This window comes from Podarcis vaucheri (genome assembly GCF_965113315.1).
Source record: "Podarcis vaucheri genome assembly, chromosome: 17".
Classification (NCBI taxonomy): Eukaryota; Metazoa; Chordata; class Lepidosauria; order Squamata; family Lacertidae; genus Podarcis; species Podarcis vaucheri.
The window spans coordinates 5,719,742-5,741,914 of NC_138755.1; the positions used below are offsets into that span (position 1 = coordinate 5,719,742).

The 22,173-nt window shown below is 44.8% G+C and overlaps 1 protein-coding gene and 1 long non-coding RNA gene across 4 annotated transcripts in view; one reads left to right on the forward strand and one right to left on the reverse strand.

Annotated features, from left to right (window-relative positions):
* Nucleotides 1-298: 298 nt before the first annotated feature.
* The window catches only part of GATA1 (GATA binding protein 1), a 30,562-nt gene continuing 8,687 nt past the window's right edge, over nt 299-22,173 (reverse strand). For all 3 annotated transcript variants that reach the window (XM_082205503.1, XM_082205501.1, XM_082205502.1), the window contains exons 2-6: nt 8,527-8,740; nt 6,851-7,234; nt 5,735-5,880; nt 5,405-5,530; nt 299-3,015 (exon numbers count right to left, since the gene is read on the reverse strand). In XM_082205503.1, coding sequence (XP_082061629.1) covers nt 2,701-3,015; nt 5,405-5,530; nt 5,735-5,880; nt 6,851-7,234; nt 8,527-8,698 — 1,143 coding nt within the window. In that variant the 5' untranslated portion in view covers nt 8,699-8,740 and the 3' untranslated portion in view covers nt 299-2,700. The remainder of the gene's footprint in view (nt 3,016-5,404; nt 5,531-5,734; nt 5,881-6,850; nt 7,235-8,526; nt 8,741-22,173) is intronic.
* LOC309522338 lies at nt 1,833-21,681 on the forward strand. The gene is made up of 3 exons (XR_014215041.1): nt 1,833-1,961; nt 6,746-7,031; nt 20,301-21,681. It is a non-coding gene; the product is annotated as an uncharacterized lncRNA (long non-coding RNA).

The window sequence follows — 22,173 nt, forward strand, 5'->3', positions numbered from 1 at the left end:
GTGTTTTGTCTGTTATTGTTGTAAGCTGTTGAATGAAGGGCAGGTGTGCAGCATAAACTATGTTCCTTGGTGGACTATGTTTAATCAGGAGAGCAGGTCTATTGTAGCTGAACATGTCTCTACCTTCCCCACTCCTTTTTACAGGAATCATGTGTCTCCATGATCCATTTAATTTTGCACAAAAGATACCGAAGGCACTTGAAGAAGCTGGCATTCTACTGTGGAAGCTCCTCCCAGGCAGCCCAAGCCGTGCCATAGCTGGAACTTGCTGAAGACAAAACTCACTCACACAACTCTGTTGTTAATACAAATTAGTATATATATTTCCCCCTCTGAAACAAATTTAAACCCCCAAAGAGCAGGGCATCAATGGAAGCTCAGTGGCAAATTTACAAAGCCAGTGAAGAGTCGACAGGGTGCGTTATCTCTGCTCAAGGTCAGCATGTATCCCCTCCTCTTTTTTTGTCTCCTATTGTGATGCTTTAGAGATGGGAATGAATATACCCATGGAAAGGGAGGATTAGGAGATGTACAGGGAAACGGATTTGGGCCAGTGCATTTCAGGATGGATTTTGAGGTGCGGATAAATTAATTCCTTGCATGCATTAAAAGATGGGTGAATGGTGAGATACCAGGATGGAACAGGAGTCGGTGGAAGGTAGTCCAATTGTAGATCACCAGATAGCTTTGGGTGGCCTGCCTAGTGCAGGGATAGGGAACATGTCCGTCCCCCCGCCTGCGACTCCAGCTCCCATAATCCCTGACGATTGGCTATGCTGGGCAGTGCCAGTGGGAGTTGGGAGTCCAACAAAATCTGAAGGGCCGCCGAATCCCTAGTCCACACCTAGCTATCCAACTATAAGCGTCTGCTTATAGTTGGAATCCTTTCAAAAGAATGATAAGCCAGGTGGACTCTGGTCTGACGTTCACTGAGAGTGGTAGGGCACAAGGCAGAGAGGCCAACAGGAGGTGAAGTCAGAGCCAATGGCAGCCAGAGGTGAATTAATTCCAGGTCCGACCCTTTGGGTTACGAATGGAGTACATAATAAAGCAGATTAGTTGTGCCTTAACTGTTAAAGAGATCCTGAGTGTTCATGTTTGCTTTGTAAATTGAAAGACATTGATGGATGTCCACCCTTTTTTCAGTAGATCGTTCAGGACAAAAGTCGCTTCACTCCGGTACAAATGTACAAACTGCCCTGCCCAGCAACTAATTTTTAAGGGTCGGTTTAGACAGTCAGCAGAAACGAGTGGAAAGGTGTTTTTTTCCTGGATTGAGCAACACTGCAGGTGGGAGTGGCGTGCCCGAGTGCAGCGTTCCCCAAGGCGAAGGAGTCCCAAAACAAAACTCCGTGTCCCACAACAGGCAAGCAGTAGTGAGCAGCTGAGATGTACATGGAACATCTTTTCCTCAAATCTCTACTGATAGCCACACTGATAGCCACACTTTTGCCAGTGTCTTGGCTTGCCGGGGGGGGGGGGGAGAGAGCTGAGATACATAATGGGGGGGTGACTATTAGGATTGCCATTTGCATTGCAGGCAGATATACAGGAACATAGGGAGGATTCAGGATGGGGTGACTGACTTAAGCCTGGTGATTGGCTTAAAAAGGCAGGGCCCGTTTACCATATACATGACAAATAGGTTGAGCGGAAGCACTATTTCTCACAAGCATAAAACTGGGTTTCTTTTTGCATTTGTACACGTTCTTCCCTAAGCCAAGAAGGGAGGCACTGTGCAAAAGTATGTGCTTTGCTTATGATGGGCCAATTCACCAGTCTGGCAGGGGTGGAGGTGCAGAGGACAGGTGCTCATTATGAACTTGCTGTTGTCATGCAATCCAGGCTGCAGGGGATGCATCCGGCCACACGCAGAGCACTCATCCGAATTATTCCACGGGGAAACATAGCTGTGAGAGCAGAAAAGCAGGTGTAGATACTCCTGGAATACTGTATGTAAGGTACGCAAATGAGCTGGGCATGCTTAGCCAAATAGGCAAGGAAGAGAATGTGGTTGGAGATAGTTGGACAGCAGCAATTTACAGATGGGTGGAGGGATCAGTAGCTCGCTTCCGTCTATGGCTTAGTAGGTGGAGGGACTGCACAAAAATCTTCTTCCATGCATAGGAAACAGTGGATGTCAGAGAGAGGGGTTGTCCTTCCGTTGGTTCTTCATGGCCCAAATGTAACATAAATACCCTGCATGCGGAAGGTCCTGGGTTCAACCTCCAGAAAAGACCTCTGGCTGGAATCCTTGCAAGCTGCTGCCAGTCAGTGTAGCAAATGCTAGATGGACCAGTGGTCTGACTCGGTGTGAGACAGCATCCTGTGTTCCTTTGCATGGACAGCACATGTTCCCACCACCTGCTCCCCGATGGGGAAGCATTCGGCCCCAGCATTTCTCACCTGCGGTATGAAGTGGCACATTCAGCCTGGAAAAGAGCTCGACTGCTTTATCACCACCTCATCCGCTGCTTGGGGGAACTACCCCATAATATATGTCTTCTCTTATGATGAGCTGCGGGATCAGAGCACCCTCCCGTTGTTATTCTTTTCTCCTGTTCTTCCAAGGCACCCATGCTGCAAGCAGTTAATACACGTGCTCCAAAATATTATCAAGAGAGATGTGCCCTCCCTGCTTATTGGTCCCAGAGTCACTGTACATGAATGCCGTGGGTTGTTGTGTGGTTGTAGGGCTCTTTACCCCAGTGCAGAAACAACCCCAGGGGAGCCATGTGGGGCAGGAGAAGCCTGTGGAGGAAAGCCAGGTGGAGAGCCTAGAAGGTGTGGATTGGGTCCAAAGGGGAGCAAATGTCCTGGCAACATCATGGGGCTGAGAGTATAGAGGGCAGCTGCTTCTTCCCCCATCAGAGGCACTGGCATCAACTCCAGGGGGGTTGGGGTGGACATGGCAGCTTCCCCGGAATTCCCCTTGCGCTTTTTGGACTTGGCTGAAGAGACCTTGCGGTTCCGGGTCTGGATCCCATCCTTGCGCATTGCCAAGGGACGATTCACCTGGAAGGCAGAAGATGGAGCCGTGAGCGAGAGTAAGAGCAGTGCCTCAGAGTGGTCGAGAGTAAAGAAGAGGCTAGAGCAATAGCTGTTTGCAGAGCAGGTGCATGGTTCAGATAGAGGGCAGAGAGGCGCGGGGCTGGCTATGGAGCCATACTAACTCAGAAGTAAACCCCACTGGGTTTGACAGGATCACTCTCAAGGCAGAGGGCCTTCTCGGTCGTGGCACTCTCCCTTCAGATGTCAAGGAAATAAAGAATCACACAACTTTTAGAAGACATCTGAAGGCAGCCCCGTAACGAGAGGTTTTTAACACTTGATGTTTTTATTTAGTTTTTAGCTATACTGTCAGCCGCCCAGAGTGGCTGGGGAAATTATTATTAATAATTATTATTTTGTTTGCTTGCTTGCTTGCTGTAGTGCAACATAATGCTACCCAAGGAGTAAACAGAGATGGGGTGTGTGTGCGTGTTGCAGGAGCATGTATGCATGTGGCAGCTGGCAGATCCACAGCCTGAAGCAATTGCCTCATCCTGCTTCCTGGCCGTGACAGCTCTGCAGGAGAAGCTACAGGGCAGGCACCCGCAGGGTCTGAGGACGATGGGAGAGGCACATTCTTGGTCTGGGAAAAGGGTACTGAAGGTGCTCCCTTTGGAGCAGTATAGAGTCACCCTAATTTGAGTCCTCCTCAAGGCAACATGGGAATGGCAGAAGCCTACCAATTTGTTCTCAAGCATCTGGGGGTGGGGGTCAGATTTATTTTCCCCGAAACAGGCAAACTAGGAGGGAACACGTTCTTTTAAAATCCATGGGTTGTATCCAACTAAGTCTTACTTAGAGTAGACCCACTGAAATTAAGGGGCATTAAGTTAGCCAAGTCATTTACATGGATCCGCTCTGGGTATGACTGGACACAACACTATGTACCTTTTATCAAATAAAACACTCAGGGCTTATCCACACGCAACTTTTGTTCTGCTCTTTCCAGGGACACGTCTGCACTTAAAAGCTTCGTGTCCAAGCATGTGTCGTTTTCTCCCCTGCCCCAAGCTTTCCCCACAGAAACCCACTTTTTAGCTCTCAATTAGAGCAAACGACAATTTGGGCTTTCCACAGATTGCCATTTGCAAGAGCAGAGGAAAGGTGCATAAGCCCTTACCCTTCTGCTTATTCTGAAACAACACAGAACAAGGGCGAAAACACTTCAGAAAGCCCGAAAGAATAGGGAGGACAAGAATGACAAGGAAGGAATGCTGATGGAATAGGTGGACGAGGCAGCTTCAGGAAGTGTCTGGGCCATATAAATTGCTGTTAGGAGCTACAGGTGGTCCAGGCAGCCGAAAACAGGTGGGCAAAGGGGGAAGCCTCTGCAGGTTCCCTTCTGAAAACATCTTCAGAAGAAGAAACCATCAGGTTTAAAGTAATAAAGTGTACTTTGTCAGGATGGCTCGTTTGAGGCCATGGCGTGCATTTATGGCAGTGCCAGGTTTTGAACAGCAAACTTCCTGTTTCAGTGCTCGTGCAGCCTTGTCCACAGTGCCGTACCGTTTCTTGTTACTCTGTCCACCAGCTTGCAGACAGAATTTGACAGCTATCACAGAACGCTAAACATCTGCATTCTGAAAACATTAGCATTTGGGGAGGTATTTAATGACACAAATGAGTTTTCTCGGTTCTAGGGAAATGCAGATTTTGAGGACAGTTGTGCACACTTATTTGGTGTGGCAGGTCTACTAGGCCAAAACAGTCCTTAAGTCACTTATTATATGTTGCTTTTATCGATCTAAAGTCAGCTTTTGATACGGTCCCAAGACATGCATTGTGGCAAAAATTGGAAAAGAGAAATATAGGCCTCTGTCTATTATTTCTCATCAAAACATTATATACTGACACATCAATACAAGTAAAGGTGGATCTGGCTGGCCATCTCACCACTAGAATTAAGACCATTACTAGAGTCAAACAGAGATGCATTTTGGCGCCTTACCTGTTTAATTTTTATATTAATGACATGGTTAAAGAACTGGAGGGCCTACAGTTTGCTCCTGTCACAATTCTTGACCAAAAACTCTCAGTTTTATTGTATGCTGATGACCTAGTACTTGTATCTAGAACCCAGGTGGGGCTGAGACGGCTGCTTGTGAAATTAAGTTCATATTGCACGAGAAATGCTTTATCTTTCTATAAACTTAACATAAAATCAGTGTAATGCTTTTTATCCATTAAATGGGTGTTTGTGAGAGAGAAAGAGAGAGCGTAAGAGAGAAGCAAGCAAGCATTCATGAGATAATCCTCAGGCTGTTATCAAGACACTCCAGATCCAGTTTTCTGGACACAGTCACACTGAGATGCCCTTATTCCATCAACCAAACCCCCTACTGCCTTGGCTTACATTGTGCAGCTTGAAATAGAGACCGCAGGCATTGCATACGGGTTCTCCGTTCACGTTTCGGCGCCAGAGGGTGGTGGTGGTCGTCTGGCAGTTACTGCACTGGGTCCCGGCTCGCTTGCTGACAATCTGCATGGTTGAATATGATGAAGATTGTTACATACAGCGACAAATGGAACCTGCAACAAACTGTTGCAGGGAGTCCAGCCACGCCACTCCATTCTCCTACCTACCCATTCCTGCCCACCTCTGTCAGTCAGATTTCCATGCACCCCCCCAACAGAATGTACCTCTGCAAACCTCATTGTTGCCCTGAACATAAAAATATATTACCAGACGTTTCTTTGGCCGGATGAGAGGCCTGTTCTGCCCATTCATCTTGTGGTAGAGCCCACAGGCATTACAGAGGTAGTGACCAGTGCCGTCCCTTCGCCACAGTGGCGTGGCTGTGGCTCCGCAATTCACGCACTCTCGCGCCTCTGAGGAAAGAGATGAAGACAAGCAGTCGGTGGGGAAGTGGCAGAATAGCTCAGAGGGGGGCAGGCATGAGACCCTTCACTTTGAGGAGATGCTACTAGCAGCATGTCTGATGCAGTGCTGGGCTGGAGAAGGCCAGACAGAGAGAGCGCAAGAAAGACGCCAAGAACAATGATTCTTGGGTAGAGGAATATTAATTCATTTACATAATGGGTAAAGGAAGCCAATCTTTGCCTGTCTAATAAATGCTACTAAGCTCATCCTAGAACCTAAGAGGTCAGCTCCAGAACGTGTTTTCAATGCCAGAGTCCAGATCTGTAACCTGTAAGGTCATAATTATTGTGCCGCTAAGCATATGCAGAGTATAATGTGGGAAAGAAATATGTTCTACATTTAATGAGCAGAACTTTGCAGCTCAGAGGTGGCAGTTCATGACCAAGATTAAGCCACAGGCACTCTAGCATTTTATAGATTTGCCTGTGGATATCGCATCTCCTAAACACATTTTTTACGCTGACTATGTCTTGTGGTTGCCTCTGGCAAACAGCTTCATGGTTGGTCAGCTCTGACATCCAAGCAGCACAAAAAAGTGCTGATCAGCTGCGCCGGCTAGAGTACATAAACTCTTTCAACATCATGGCCAAACTTCCCAATGGGAAATGTAATCTGAGTGATCCACACATTTGGCATGTTTAGGTTTTTCTAAAAAACAACAACAACCTGCATTTAAATATTCACATTAGGACTGAAATGAAAAGGTATTTTGGTGCAAATTTTTAACTTTGGTACAAAACTTTAACAAATTTGAAAACGCACACTCTGCCTCTCCAGTCTGCACCATTTTACCAAGGTGTTTTTGTTTTACAGGCAGGTGAGCTTTTGAAAGAGGTCTGGAGTGGTGCAGTCCATTGTGTCCCATCGTTCCCGCTTTGCTCCGCAGCCCATGTGATGGTACCCAGCAAAAATCCTCACCAGTAGGAGAGAGCTGTGTTGCCCCCCGTAGTTTAGGGGAATACCCAGCGGTCAGGGGACTCCCAGATGGCGGGAAGTATCCAAAGTCCTGCCCCATTGCGTAAGCTGCTCCAGTCGGGGTTCCTAAAGGCAGCAGTTCAGCATGTGTGGGGCTCATCCGCTCCGTCTTCAACATCTCCAGGTATCTGGGACTCCCCTTGTCATCGGGGCTGAGGTCCTTGGGCGAGGGAGGCGCTTGGAGGGTCTGATATGAGGACGTGGCAGAGGTGTAGATTGGGAGTCCAGCGTGGGGCTTTCCAGAAGAACTGGAGACCCAAGCTGCTGTGCTGTAAGGGTGCCCATCCACCCACTGCAAACCATTGAGGATGGGATACAACTGCCGCACTGTTGGAGAGGAAACAAAAGGAAACATTAAGTAGGGTGTGCAGGTGTTCAGGGCAGTGGGCCTACACTAGAGTTGGCCAAGCAGGCTCCGCTGGATCAGAATAAGGGGCTCCTTCATTCGGTATCCTGTTGCCAGCAGTGGCCAATTAGATGCTTCCAAGAAGCCCGCAGTCAGGGTATAGGGACAGCCTCGCTCCTCTCACACGCACGCACCGGTATTCAGAAGCATGCAGCCTCTTGTCCTGTTCTGGTCCCGTGGAGGGCAGGTGGTGCAGCACCACGGAGAGCTCCCAGACTCTGTTCACACCATACATTTAAAGGACATGGGTTCCCCCACAAGAAGCTTGTGAGCTGTAGTTTGTTCAGGGTGCTGGGAATTGTGGGTGTAATTAGGCTAACCTGGCCTCTTCATTTGGTCCATGGCCACCTGTCACATGACATCCAGCACAGGTCAAGCCATGGGACCAAATTCAAAAGGATGAATCAGGCGTGGCTTGATTCCCCCCCCCCAATGCAAGCCATGGTTGTAAAGGAAGAATTGGGAGTCAGTTTTTCCTTCCTTCCTTTACTTTTATTTCATAAAATTCCTTCCTTCCTTGACTGCAAGGAAAAACCTCAAAGCGGTTTCCTTTGCAGCTGCAAGTTTAAAATTGAACTACATGATGTAATATGACATCAAGTGATTGACTGGTGGGTGGACCTTTCAAACATGGGCCAGTTTAGGATACAGCCCTCTGGCCGGATCCACATTCCCACAGTGAGGACTGTGAATGGCCATACAATGCCGAGATTGCAATCTTAGCCATGACTGCTCTGAAATAAGTCCCACTGAATTAGGTGGGGTTGAGTACCTTTTGTGGGGGGTATGGAAAACTGGGGTTGGGGGAGGTAATGGAACAGAGTATCTTGGGAAAAAGCATAACAGTCTGTCAGGAACCCTGACTAGAAGCAGCCCACAACGTTGATGTTTTTTTAAAATTGAAGGTTCAACATATACTTTAATATTTGCAATGTAAAAACACAACGGTATCACTGTAAGCCCATCAGCCAGAAATTCTGAGAAGGAGGCGGCTACATAGATGCACTAACACATTACTTTTGCCTCCAAAGTAATAGTAAAAGTCTCTTTGAGTGCACAGAGGGCCTTTGCCAAATGCAGCATATCCATCTATGATTCAAAAGGGTAATTACAAGGGCTAATAGCTTGCAGGCAGAGGGAGGTGGGGAGGGTATTGGGATCAGCTGCTTAGTATGTTTAAAGGTATGTCCTCTTGCAACCATTGTATACCTACCTGGAGAGTGTCTGTAGGATTCAGACATACGAGAGAAGTAGGTGGGCATGACCCCAGCATCATCCCCCTCTGAAGCAGGAAAGAATAGGTCTGCATCATCATTTGCTTGCAAATGGGGATGTTCAAAATACTGGGGGGCAGAATCTTCATTCCCCACAGTAGAATAATCCATTGTCTGTTCTTAATTGGAATCTTCCTCTGCAGATGATAAAACCTGCAATGAATTTATTTTTTTTAAGCATGGCACATGAGACAAGGAGAGTCCAGATTCCTGACTGAGAAGTGAATGAGATTTAGTACATTGCTAGGGCCTAGTGATTAGAACCAGCATTCATGAGTTTTATCTTGGTTCGCCTTTACTTCCAGAACACTCTGCAGCAGAGGTCGCCAATGTGTTGCCCTCTGGATGAATGAAGGTGTAAATAGGTGAATACACCATATTTCCTAAAGAACGACAGTTTCCACTGTGTCTTCTACCTATTCTCCAAAGGGACACAGACCCTGTGTGTGTGCCTGTAATCCCATGTGCTCTTGCCACCATTTGGCAGAGAGAGAGAGAGGCAGGCACTGGGCTTTTGCAACACTGTTTATCCAGTGATAAATATATTTATGTTCCTCTTCTTTTGGCAGCTGTTCTTGGTAGTAGATGTGGCAGCCAATTCCTGAGCGTGCCCGTTCTTAGATACCTAGCAGCTGTATTGCTGGCAACCAAGCTACTTCAGACCAAGATCAGTTTGAAGTTTGCCCCGTATTGCATTTTAGTCTTTGTGGAGGTGACCTGAAAGTCCCACTTCAAAGTCCATAGTGCAGCATCCAGACTGCACACAAAGGATGAGAGAGTATGAGTAATAATAATAGCAAATAAAATATAATATTAGTGCTGCTTTGCTCACCTACCCCCTTTCAACTAAAGCGGTGCCAAAATTTCTCAGGAGACATTTTTCTGAGAAAATTCCATCCCAGAAAAAAGAAGGCAATTCTGCAGAAATGTTATCTGACTATCTCCACACACACAGGGAGAGAGGGAGAGAGAGAGAACCAACCACCATTTCCTCCCTCCCACAGTGTTCCAAAACAATGCCAGGCCTGGGGCATTATGGGGTGTGCAAAACGGTGGTCAGGCTACCTAAGGAGGTGCTCTTACTGCCGCTTGCAGAAGCAACGATAACAAGCTGTGCTACTGGCACTTCTTTTTGGCCAGTTATGTATTGCCAAAAAGGAGGATCTGCATCACCAAAAAGAAAAAAGAATCAAAAGGGGCATCCAATTCGCACAACATTGTAATATGCTAGTTCATATGTTCACACAAATGTAGAAATAATTACTGTAATAGAAATAGAATACATATCAACATTGTGGTGAAGACAACAGGTAGCTTTTGCTGCCTGCTCCGTCTGCTGACCAGGCGCTACTAACTGCTGATGGACAATGTCAAGGCCTCTGCTGTTCTCCCTTATCCTTAAATCAAATTTTGACTTCAAAGAGGGGACTGTCTTTTGTAAAGCACAACACATCCTGTCTTTTGTAAGGGTTTCTATCAACTAAGTTACACTCAGAGTTAGACTCATTGAAATGAATGGACCAAAGTTAGTCATGTCCATTATTTCCAATGGGTCTTTACAAAATAGGACCAACATTGGCTACAAACCAAGCATTTCTAACCAGCTCTAGGTTTCAGAGTCTAGAATCACATCTGTAAATGTGTGCCTCTGCGTGTTCAGTTCTCCACCCGGCAGCCTATCCTTAAACCACATTGGAACTGAAAAATAAAAGGAAACCGGTGTGACTGCATAAAGAGCTTACAGACGAGCTGAGAATTAAGAAGGGCATGTATAAGAAAAGGAAGAAAAGGGGAAATTGCAAAGGAGGAGTATACATGAGTAGCCAACAGTTGCAGGGGGAAAGTCAGGCTGGCTAAAGCTCAGAATGAGCTCAGGCTTGCAAGAGAGGTTAAAAATAACAATAAAGGTTTTTTCAGCTGTATCACATGGAGGAGGGAGCATTCTTGTTTTCTCCTGCTCTTGAGGGTAGGACTCGAACCAGTGGCTTCAAGTTGCAAGAAATGAGATTCTGACTAAACAATAAGAACTTTCTGATGGAAAGAGCTGTTCAGCAGTGGAACAGCTTCCCTCGGGAGATTGTGGACTCTCCTTCCTTGGAGAGGTTGGATGCTCATCTGTCAGGGATGCTTTAGCAGAGATTCCTGCATTGCAGGGGGTTGGACTAGATGACCCCGTGGGGTCCCTTCCAACTCCAAGATTCTATGATTCTGTGATTATGCAGTGCCCAAAATGGGGTGGTGATAGAAAGTGGAATGATTTCAGAGTGTGAACGAGAGGAAAGTGTCAGTACGCCTTTCAACCGATGTCAGCAACTGGGCTCAATAACTGGCTCTGCCCCGACTGGGCTAGGCGACTGGAGCACTTTCAGAGACCTTCCAGTCCTGGAAAGCAGGTCTCAGTGCCCTGGACTCACAACTGTGCATTGTGAGCACCAGACTCAGCAGAGTATAAATAACGCGGAATTAGCTGTGAAGCATAACTCCTTTTATTTCTAATAGCTACTACAAACTAACGAACTACCAGCTTGCATGAGTGTTGCAGCTCCCACTCAGCCATCTAGTCACTACATAGATAAGACTCTCTTTTTTTATATATATGCTTTTATTAAGTCCAACTCATTATACATTTTATCCATTATACAACAAATCATATCCATTTTCGACTTCCTTCAGCGTCACTGACATTCTTTCATAGTTATTCCTTTAGTACCCATTCCATTCTTCCATATTGCCATTTACACTTCCTTTCCCTCATTATTTCTATTGAACAATATTCATAAATTCTTTACAAAGCCTCTTTAAACCCCACCAGCTTTGTATTTACACCATGGTTATTTTCCAGATAACACACAAATTTCTCCCAGTCCTTTATAAATTTTTGGTCTTTTGTATATCTAATCTTCCCTGTTAACATAGATAAGACTCTCTCCACACACAGAACCAACACACAGAACCAACACGGCTACCTATCTGTAACTCCACACACAGAGTCAGGCAGTCAGTCAGGAGTGAAAGAGTAGAAGAGCAGTTTCTGCCCCCTCCTTTCTCAAAACATCAGATCAGGAGATTCTCGCAATGGGAGGGGGTGAAAATATCAACAGAAGGTGGGAAGCTGGGCCAACTGTGTCCACCTAAAAAGATGTGAGATGGCATCCTACACTATGGTCAGCCCTGGGTGTAGAAATATCTGGACCTCCCCCAGATATTTGCAACTCTGTCCAAAAGATGTTTGGGATGGATTGGTGGGGAGGTGGCGAACGTCTTGGTTTTTGCAGCCCATCCTTTAGCGCTCTACAGTGTTAAAATGGGAACACATTGCCCCCATTTTGATCCCTACCATTAAAACAGCATGGCAAAGATACATTGGGGCACAGCAACAGATTCCCACGGGATAAACAAAAAGAATTGCATGATAAATGTAGCGCAGGTTTGGCTCTTCCTAAGGCTGTTGGCAGTGGAGAGCAACCGGGGCCTAGATGGGAGTTGGATTTAATGAGAACCCAGGTGAGAGCAGTGCTTGCAAAGCCTTTCTGGATTTGCCTCCTTTGCCCAAGGAGGGCAGAGAAGTCCAGGGCCTGTTGGAGGAACCCCTTTCCTAGTGACTCTGCAATTCACCCTCCCTTCCTCTTATCTCTTTCTCTAACCAGTCTCTCTTTCTCAGAAGTGACATCTTTCCTTTCCTTATCAATATCAGCTTCCAGATCTAATGAGGCTCCAGAAAAAAAGAAGTGTGTGGGTTATTTGAGTTTGCTTGCAGTGTGTAATATATCGAGCGTGTCAAGCAAAGACTGGACAAGGACAGGGAAGACCTAGGTTCAAAACCCCAGGCAGCCACAAAGCTCATGTTTTAGGCAGTGGCAGGGGCAGGACTCTCTTGGGCTTCCCAGAGCTAAAATTGTGAGGCTAAAATTGGGGAGGACTGGGGAAAGAGAAGCAATTTTTATCACCTGAGACTCCTTTGGGGGAAACACAGATGTCTGTATTGTGCTTGTATTTCTCTCTTAAAAGGGACCCCTGACCATTAGGTCCAGTTGTGGCCAACTCTGGGGTTGCGGTGCTCATCTCGCTTTATTGGCCAAGGGAGCCGGCGTACAGCTTCCGGGTCATGTGGCCAGCATGACTAAGCCGCTTCTGGCGAACCAGAGCAGCGCACGGAAATGCCGTTTACCTTCCCGCCGGAGCGGTACCTATTTATCTACTTGCACTTTGACGTGCTTTTGAACTGCTAGGTTGGCAGGAGCAGGGACCAAGCAACGGGCGCTCACCCCGTCGCGGGGATTCGTACCGCTGACCTTCTGATCGGCAAGTCCTAGGCTGTGTGGTTCAACCCACAACGTCACCCGCGTCCTATTTCTCTCTTACACTCTGGCTAATTTCAGCTTTGGTAGTAGGGATTCAAATCAGGACGCCAATTTGGGGGCTGAACCAGAGCAAACAGCAGCCCATGCATAACCTGAATTGCCTTTTGTTGCACTTCAGCTTTAAAGAGCCGGTTTTCATGGGCAAAGCTTGCGGGCAAAAACAGAGCGCTTGGACATGGAGCTTTCAAGTGTGGACTTGTGCCCAGATAGCACAGGGCAAAAGTTAAGTGTTGATAAGCCTTAAAGAAGAGGCAGTTGGCAGGCAGAGTCATCCCCTGGGCTAGTTGTAAGAAAGAAGAAGAAGAGGAGGAGGAGGAGTTTGGATTTGATATCCTGTTTTATCACTACCTGAAGGAGTCTTAAAGCTGCTAATATTCTCCTTTCCCTTCCTCCCCCACAACAAACACTCTGTGAGGTGAGTGGGGCTGAGAGACTTCAGAGAAGTGTGACTTGCCCAAGGTCACCCAGCAGCTGCATGTGGAGGAGCGGGGAAGCGAACCTGGTTCACCAGATTACGAGTCTACCACTCTTATATTTTTTTTTTATAATAATTTTTATTACATTTTTTCCAAATTGCAGATAGAACAGAAAAAGAGAAAGAACATAGAAAATAGAAAGAAAGAAAAGACAAAAAATCACAACCATTTCAACAACTTATTTCGAATTTCTGTCGGACTTCCCCACATCTCCCCCGTAATGCATTCTTGACAATAAAATTATCAGCAAATTATAACCTTGTTTCATGTGTTTCTTTGTACTCTCAATTGCAGTTTAAGTTTAAATCTCTTATTTTCCACTTATTCTAAAAATGTAACACATTATCATTTTTACCCATTTAAACTTTGATTTTTTCATAAATATTATCCAATTTCATATATACTCCACTTTCATTGCTGGGGCTAACATTCCAAGTCACGCGACATCTTAAGATTCATATAACTTATAATACTTTTGCAAATAGTCCTTAAATTTTTTCCAATCCTCCTCCATTACTTCTTCTCCCAAATCTCGGATCCTTGCAGTCATCTCGGCTAGTTCCATGTAGTTCATCAATTGCGTCTGCCAGTCCTCCAGTGTGGGCAAATCTTGAGTCTTCCAATGCTTAGCAATAAGGATTCTTGCTGCTGTAGTGGCATACATGAAAAAAGTTCTATCCTTCTTTAACACCTTCTGGCCGACGATGCCCAGAAGGAAGGCCTCCGGTTTCTTGGGGAAGGTGTACTTAAACACCTTTTTTAACTCGTTATAGATCATTTCCCAGAAGGCCTTCAATCTTGGACAAGTCCACCAAAGGTGAAAGAATGTCCCCTCAGCTTCCTTACATTTCCAACATTTATTATCGGACAAATGGTATATCTTAGCCAGCTTGACCGGGGTCATGTACCACCTGTATACCATTTTCATAATATTTTCTTTCAGAGCATTACATGCAGTAAACTTCATACCGGTGGTCCATAACCTCTCCCAGTCTTCAGACATGATATTATAACCAATGTCCTGAGCCCATTTTATCATCGCTGATTTAACTGTCTCATCCTGAGTGTTCCATTTAAGCAGCAAGTTATACATTCTCGATAATAGCTTGGTCTTTGGTTCTAACAACTCTGTCTCAAGTTTCGATTTTTCCACCTGGAATCCTGTTTTTTTGTCTAGCTTAAAGACCTCATTAATTTGGGCATAGTGTAACCAATTTTGCACCTTATCCTTTAATTTTTCAAAGCTCTGCAACCTCCAATTACCTCCAATGTTTTCTATTATTTCCCAATATTTCGGCCAGGAGGCCTCCATATTGGGTTTTTTCCGAGCCTTGGGCTCTATTGGTGATATCCACCTCGGAGTTTTGCTTTCCAATAAGTCTTTGTATTTTTTCCAGACCATATATATTGCTTTTCTGACAATATGGTTTTTAAACATTCCGTGTGTTTTTCCCTTGTCATACCACAGATACGCATGCCAACCTAGCAAATTATTAAAGCCTTCCAGATCTAGGACATCAGTGTTTTCTAATAGAATCCAATCTTTCATCCAGCAGAAGGCCGCAGCTTCATAATATAACCTTAAGTCTGGCAGGGCAAACCCCCCTCTCTCCTTTGCATCAGTTAGTATTTTAAACTTTATTCGGGGCTTTTTGCCCTGCCAGACAAACTTAGAGATGTCCTTCTGCCACTTTCCAAAACATTCCACTCTGTCCACAATCTGCAAGGCTTGAAACAAAAACAACATTTTTGGCAAAACGTTCATTTTTATAGCTGCAATTCGGCCTAACAAGGATAGTTTCAATCTTGACCAGATTTCTAGGTCTTTTTTAACTTCTGACCAACATTTCTCATAGTTATCTTTAAATAAATTCAAGTTCTTAGAAGACAGATTGACCCCCAGGTACTTCACTTTTTTGACAATGTTTAGTTCTGTTTCCTTCTGAAACCCCTCTGTTTCAGTAGCTGTCAAATTTTTCCCTAACACCTTAGTTTTTTGTTTGTTCAACTTAAAACCCGCCACCCGACCAAATTTCTGAATCAATTCCAAAACTCTTTTTGTACTAGATTCTGGCTCCTGTAATGTTAGAACCAAGTCATCTGCAAATGCTTTCAGTTTATATTGTTTCGCTCCGACCCATATTCCTTGTACCTGCCGATCCTTCCTTATCATGTTCAGCAAAACCTCCAGGACTGAAATAAACAATAAAGGGGAAAGGGGGCACCCCTGACGTGTTCCTTTTTCAATATGAAGTTCTTCTGTCACCACATTATTCACTATCAACTTAGCTTTTTGTTCTGAATAGATTGCTTCTATTCCATTCTCAAACCCCCTTCCCACTCCCATCCCTTCCAAATTTTTCTTCATAAATTTCCAAGAAATGTTGTCAAAGGCCTTCTCCGCATCAATAAAAATTAACACTGCTTTAGTGTTAATATTTGTTTGTAAGAGTTCCAGAATATCGATAATATTCCTAGTGTTATCAAACAAATGTCTACCTGGGAGAAAGCCAGCTTGGTCCTTATGGATTACTTCATTTAATACTTTTTAAAATCTATTTGCCAAAATGTCTGCAAATATTTTGTAATCCACGTTTAGGAGTGAGATGGGACGGTAGTTCTTAAGTTGAGTCTTTTCAGTTTCCACTTTAGGTATCAGTGTGATGAATGCTTCTTTCCACGTATCTGGTGCCCTCCCTCCCCCCATAATCTGGTTGCAAACCTCCATTAATGGTTGTATCAAGTAGTCTTTTAACATCCTGTAGTACTTGGAGGTAAGTCCATCAGGGCCTGGAGATTTGCCTAGTTGCATGTTCTGAATGGCATCCTCGATTTCCTGTTGTGTTATTTTACAGTCCAAGATTGATCTCTTCTCTTGAGATAGTTCTGGTAGGCCATTGTCTTTCAGGAATTGTTCTATCTCAGTTGCTTCCTCGGACCCTTGTGTATACAGTCTTTTGAAGTATTTCTGGAAACACTTTCTAATTTCTCCCGGTTTCTGAATATTTTTCCCTTCAACTTCTAGGTTGGTAACATAATTTAATTTTTGTCTCTTTTTCAACTGCCAGGCTAGCAGTTTCCCACATTTATTCGCGGATTCAAAAGATCTTTGTTTCATTTGTTTGATTTTCCATTCCACTTCTTGGTTGATCAATTTCATATATTGTGACTGGTGGAATTTAATTTCTCTTAAAGTCTCTTTTGATTTTGGGTTCAATCTTAATTTTTTCTCTCCATCTCTTATCTTCTCTAGTATCTTATCCTTTTTCCCATTCCATAATTTTTTCTTAATCGTATTCTGTTGTATCAGAAACCCTCTCATAACAGCTTTGCTTGCGTCCCAGATTATTCTTTTTTCCACCGAGGTATTCAAGTTAATTTCAAAATAGTCCTTTAAAACTTTTTGGGCCTTCTTTACAATCTCTTGATCTCTTAACAGGTTGTCATTCATTTTCCATCTGAAGGAATCGGCAGTAGTAAATCTCATTTCCATTTTCAGAGCGTTGTGGTCGGAGCAAGTCTTTGGGCAGATTTCTACTCTTGTAGTCTTAGGTGCCAGCCCTCTAGTTGTCCAAATTTGGTCGATTCTTGTCCATGACAGGTGGGCCTCAGAAAAGAAAGTTCCTTCTTTACCTAGGGGGTTTCTTGTCCTCCATAGATCAATCAAATCCATATTGTCAGTTAGTTCGAAGAAAGTTTTTGGTAGTCTTCCATCCTTGGTCAAGTTCTGGTTCTGTGACTTATCCATATAGGTAGAGACAACCCCATTCATGTCTCCCATCATGATGATATTAGAGTAGTCCAAATAGTCCAATAGTGTCTCATGTAGCTTCTTGTAGAATTCTGATTTCCCCTCGTTTGGTGCGTAGATTCCTAATATCAAAACTTTTTCTCCTTGGTTTTGTATTTCAATTGCCAGGATTCTTCCTTGTTCATCTTTAAACAAAAATTTTGGTGATAAGTTCTCCTTTGCATAGATCACCACGCCTCTCTTTTTAACTCTGTCTGATGAAATAAATTCTTGGCCTAATCTTTTGTTTATTAACACTTTTCTATGGGACCTGGTCACGTGGGTTTCTTGCAGACAGATTATGTCCAAATGTTCTTTCTTCAAAATATGGAAAATCCTTTTGCGTTTTTCCGGGGAGTTTGCGCCATTAATGTTCCAACTATACAGCTGTAGAGACATCCTGTATCAATCTGTTGTTGTTCTTTATGAGGTGTCTTCTTTTTTATCCAAATCCGAGGGTGCTGGCTCTTTTCCAGACTCTGGTGGAGGCCAAAGGGCTGCTGCTCCCTTCTGCAGGTCTTCTCCGTGATCGTGTGGAAACTTCTGGCTATCCTCTTTCGTTTTGATTTTAATCTTCTTTCCTTTGTAGTTGAATGATAAGCCTTGTGGAAACTCCCACCTGTAAGGTATTCCACTACTTCTCAGAAGTCCAGCTAGGTCAGTGTAGTTAGATCTGAGATCCAGTAGTTGTTTAGGAATATCCTTGTAGATTTGTGCTCTTCTGTCCTGGATCTCAAGTGCTTTGTTAAAATGTAGGTCCAGTAGTTTGTCTCTCTCCTGCTTGGTCCTTAAGATAATCAAGCAGTCTCTAGGCCTGTCTTTCCTGGCAACTCTTCCCAGTCTGAATGCCGTTGTTATTTTAAAATCTGTATCTTCCTTTATACCCCAGAATTTAGAGAATTCTGCTGTCAAAAAGCCGGTCAAATCCTCTTTCTCAGTCTCTGGGATAGAGCGTAATCTTAAATTATTTTCCCTGTTTCTCAGTTCCGCCATAGACAGGTAGGCCTGCTGGTCGCTGATATGTTTGTGTAGCGGCCTTACCTCTCCTTTCAATTCATCCACTTTCTGAATTGCTTGACTTGCTTTTTCATTCGCGGCCTCGGCCAATTTCCGATTTTCAGATGTAACGTCTTTTAAATTCCCAATGTCTTGTGAATGCTTAGCCACCTGTTCAGAGAGTTTGGTAATTGAAGATGTGGCTAAGTCAATTTTTGCTGTTTGGTCATCAACCTTTTTGTTCAAGATTGCAAATTGTTGTAGCATTTCCTCTAAGAGAGTGCCAGATCCCCCTGCTGCCATATCCTCAGTTGTTGGCTGTTCAGCTTCCTTAGATGGAGCTGTTGTTGAGGGTACAGCTCCCTGTAAAACAGCAGGGACTGAAGATCTGCGGGCCTGAGAAATCAGAGTTGTTTGTACCAATTGGCCTTTCCCTGCTTTCGACGCAGCTCTTGTTTTTGGTGGGCCACTCATTCCACACCTGTCTTTGGATTCAAGGTCAAGCTATCAAATATTCCATGGGAAAGACAGGCCTCAGAGTAGAAAACCAAACCACAGAGAGTCAAAACAAAGTTGGTTCTCAGGAATTTGTAAATCCCAAACTCCACTAGAGGGAGTATTGTTACAGTTCAGGAAAGAAGAAGCAAAGTTTCAGTCGCCATTAAAGTTCCAGCAGTTAAATAAATTAACAGTAGTCCTTAAAGAAGACTTTTTTCCACTGGCAGAGTCCTTTCAATGTTACCACAATAGTCTATCTGAAGGTGCAAGATACAGTTATTTAATTGTATCCTCCAATGATGCCTCTATGTATCCATTTCAACTTTGTATATGTATCCGCAAAACAGCCCTTTTCCCCCTGCGGGTCCGGAGCTGGGGTTTTTAAAGTTTTTAAAGTCCACAAAAGGAGAAGGTCTCCGAATAAAATCAACACAATAGCAAGGAATAAAAAGAAGGCTTGCCTTTCCCTTCAGTTGCTAGCTCCACCAGACGCATGATACTTCCCGTTTTAAAATCCCTTTCTATTGCTTCCAGCTTGTCAGTTCCTTTGCCTTTGATCACTAAGCACTACCGGGAGACGGACTTCCTTTTTCTCGTCTCCCGCTTTCAGCCAAATTATCAATTTACAGTCCCGAATTTAATACTCTTCTTACTCACGAGTAGATGGTTTAGAGTCCAATGCTTAAGGAAGAAAGGTCGGCGCTCATCAGCAACAGCCGCGCGGCTTCACTCCCGCAGAAAGAGCGATGAATCCACAGCACCGCTTCCCCTCTGCGCTTCCGGAGCCCCTTACGGGGTCCCTTCTTCGTTTTGGGGGTCGCTCTGGGTGCCCGCCGGATCCCACGGCCACGAGCTCACTCTGCTCGTGGTTTATCTTAATGGGTCATCGCTTTGCCGCAGCGAACGACCCTTTCCTGCGGAGCCCCTCTTCGCAGCGCAAAGAGGACCGCCATTACTTGTTTCGCGCCGCCTCCGGAAGTCCACGAGTCTACCACTCTTAAACACTACACTACACTGGCAGGTGATTGAGGAAAGACTAAGGGGGATGGGGCAGTGCCCCATGTGCCCTAGTGGACCAGCCTCCACTGCCCCAAGGGAGCACCACCTGCTTTCAGATCTGCTGGAAGTAGAACCGAGCAAGACCCCCATCGCGTTAACCTGCCATTCACAAGCACCCTTCCAGCAGAGCTTGCAGTTCCTTGCCTGCCAGGTTCTTTTGGGACTTCCTGCAGAAAACTCTGCATCCTCAGCTACATCTTTCTAGGACCCTGTTCCTCTGCCCTGTGAATGGCAGTTGGATCCGGTGCCAGGCCTTATCGCCCGATCTTTGCAGTGTGTTCAGTCATGGGGTACCAAAGGAAGCCTTTTGAAATCAACCTTGTATGCATGCCAGCTTCCTCTGAACGTGGGACTAGTGGTGCTGTTGTCCTCTGATTCATTTCCTCCCCCTTTGCACCTCTGGGGCCTTTAAAGGACCTCCTCGATTCTGTTCTGTGGGAGGGGAATGGGGGACCAGATTCTGAGTCATAGGCTGGGCTGCGGAATTCAGATGCACATTTTTATATGTGGGTATTTGCTGTGCTTTTTTGCAGCGCTGTGCCTGCTCTGCGGCCCCCGTCCTGGGCCAAGGGAGCTCGAGGTAGCTTACAAATCATATTAAAGCGAGCAACAAAATGACAGCAAGGCAGTACAGTGAAAAACAAACTTCAAAACCAGATAAAAACAGTATAAATAGTACAACGAGAATGATCGGAAGACTCGTTTTGTCAGAAGTCTTTTTATTTAGGCGTTTATTTAAGTGTTAACAAGGAAGATTATGTTTTTCTATGTATGTAAATCTGCTTTTTCTTCTTTTGTATTTTCTTCTTTTTTCTTTCTTAATTGCTTTTTTCTTTAATTTTCTTTTTGTAATATGAGATTGTAAATTCTTTGTATATATGTGTAATTTAAAATAATAAAGATTATATTAAAAAACAACAACACAGAGATTGTTTCAATTCACAGCTTTGCAGCATCTTTGGCAGCATGTCTTAACATCCATGTCTGTCTAAAAATCTGCACCTTCAAACAGCAGCAGCAGAGAGGGAGCCAGGGGTATTTTTAAGAACCCCAAATCCCGGGTCTTTTGCACCAGGCTTTGCAGACCCTTCCAACTTTACAAGTTTTTGATTCTCAGAAACCAAGAAGTCTTCAATTTGTTATAGCTTCCCATTTCATCTGAATCAGGAAACTATAATTTAACAGCTTCCAAACAGGCCAAGAGATTAAGCCAATTCAAAACCACAATTTAATACTTTGGCTTGTTTTGAAGCTGTTAACCATGGTTTCCAGGTTCAAATCAGGTTTGCCAAATTATTACTCTCCAGATACAGTTGGACTACAGTTCCATTGGCCTGGGACTGCTGGGAGTCCAATAAATCCAGAGAAGATCACATTGGCAACTCCTGTGATGGTTAATGAAAAGATTTAACATTGTTTTTTGCTTGCTTGTACAAAGAGAGGAATGGAAGGAGCTCTGTGTGTGGCTGAAAGGCTCGCTCATATCTCAGCTTTCAAAGGCAAGATATGATCATCCACCAAACATGGTCATTATCTCCATATTGTATTTGGGAAGCCTGAAACTGCCTATAGCCAGTCAGTGAGTTCATGGCTGGGGCTACTTTTGAATGCAAGACTTTGCAGCTCACATTCCTATACCATATATGTGCAAACACATGTAACCCTCCCCTCAGTTGCCCCTTCTGAAAGCAGCTGTTCAAAGTGGTATGTTGGCATCTGTCCATCTCGAGAGTGGGCCATCAGGGGCAAAGTCAAATTGGAGAGTTGCAGCGCCTGCTGTGGCTGTAGAGACCAGTATGGGAGAGACATGTTTTGTTGCAGCTGGGGCAGAGGAAGGCATCTGGTTGTGCTGTTGCAGATACACCACAGCGTTTCTTCTCCCTGCGCTCCTCCCGGTGGTCATTTCTTCTCTGTTCACTGCTATGGATGCACAGCCAGACAGTCTGTCTCTGTCTGGCTGTGCAAATGAGAGGCACAAATACAAGATGGGGGACACCTGGCTTGAGAGCAGTACATGTGAAAAGGATCTAGGAGTCTTGGTTGACCACAAACTTGACATGAGCCAACAGTGTGACGCGGCAGCTAAAAAAGCCAGTGCAATTCTGGGCTGCATCAATAGGAGTATAGCATCTAGATCAAGGGAAGTAATAGTGCCACTGTATTCTGCTCTGGTCAGACCTCACCTGGAGTACTGTGTCCAGTTCTGGGCACCACAGTTCAAGAAGGACACTGAGAAACTGGAACGTGTCCAGAGGAGGGCAACCAAAATGGTCAAAGGCCTGGAAACGATGCCTTATGAGGAACGGCTAAGGGAGCTGGGCATGTTTAGCCTGGAGAAGAGGAGGTTAAGGGGTGATATGATAGCCATGTTCAAATATATAAAAGGATGTCACATAGAGGAGGGAG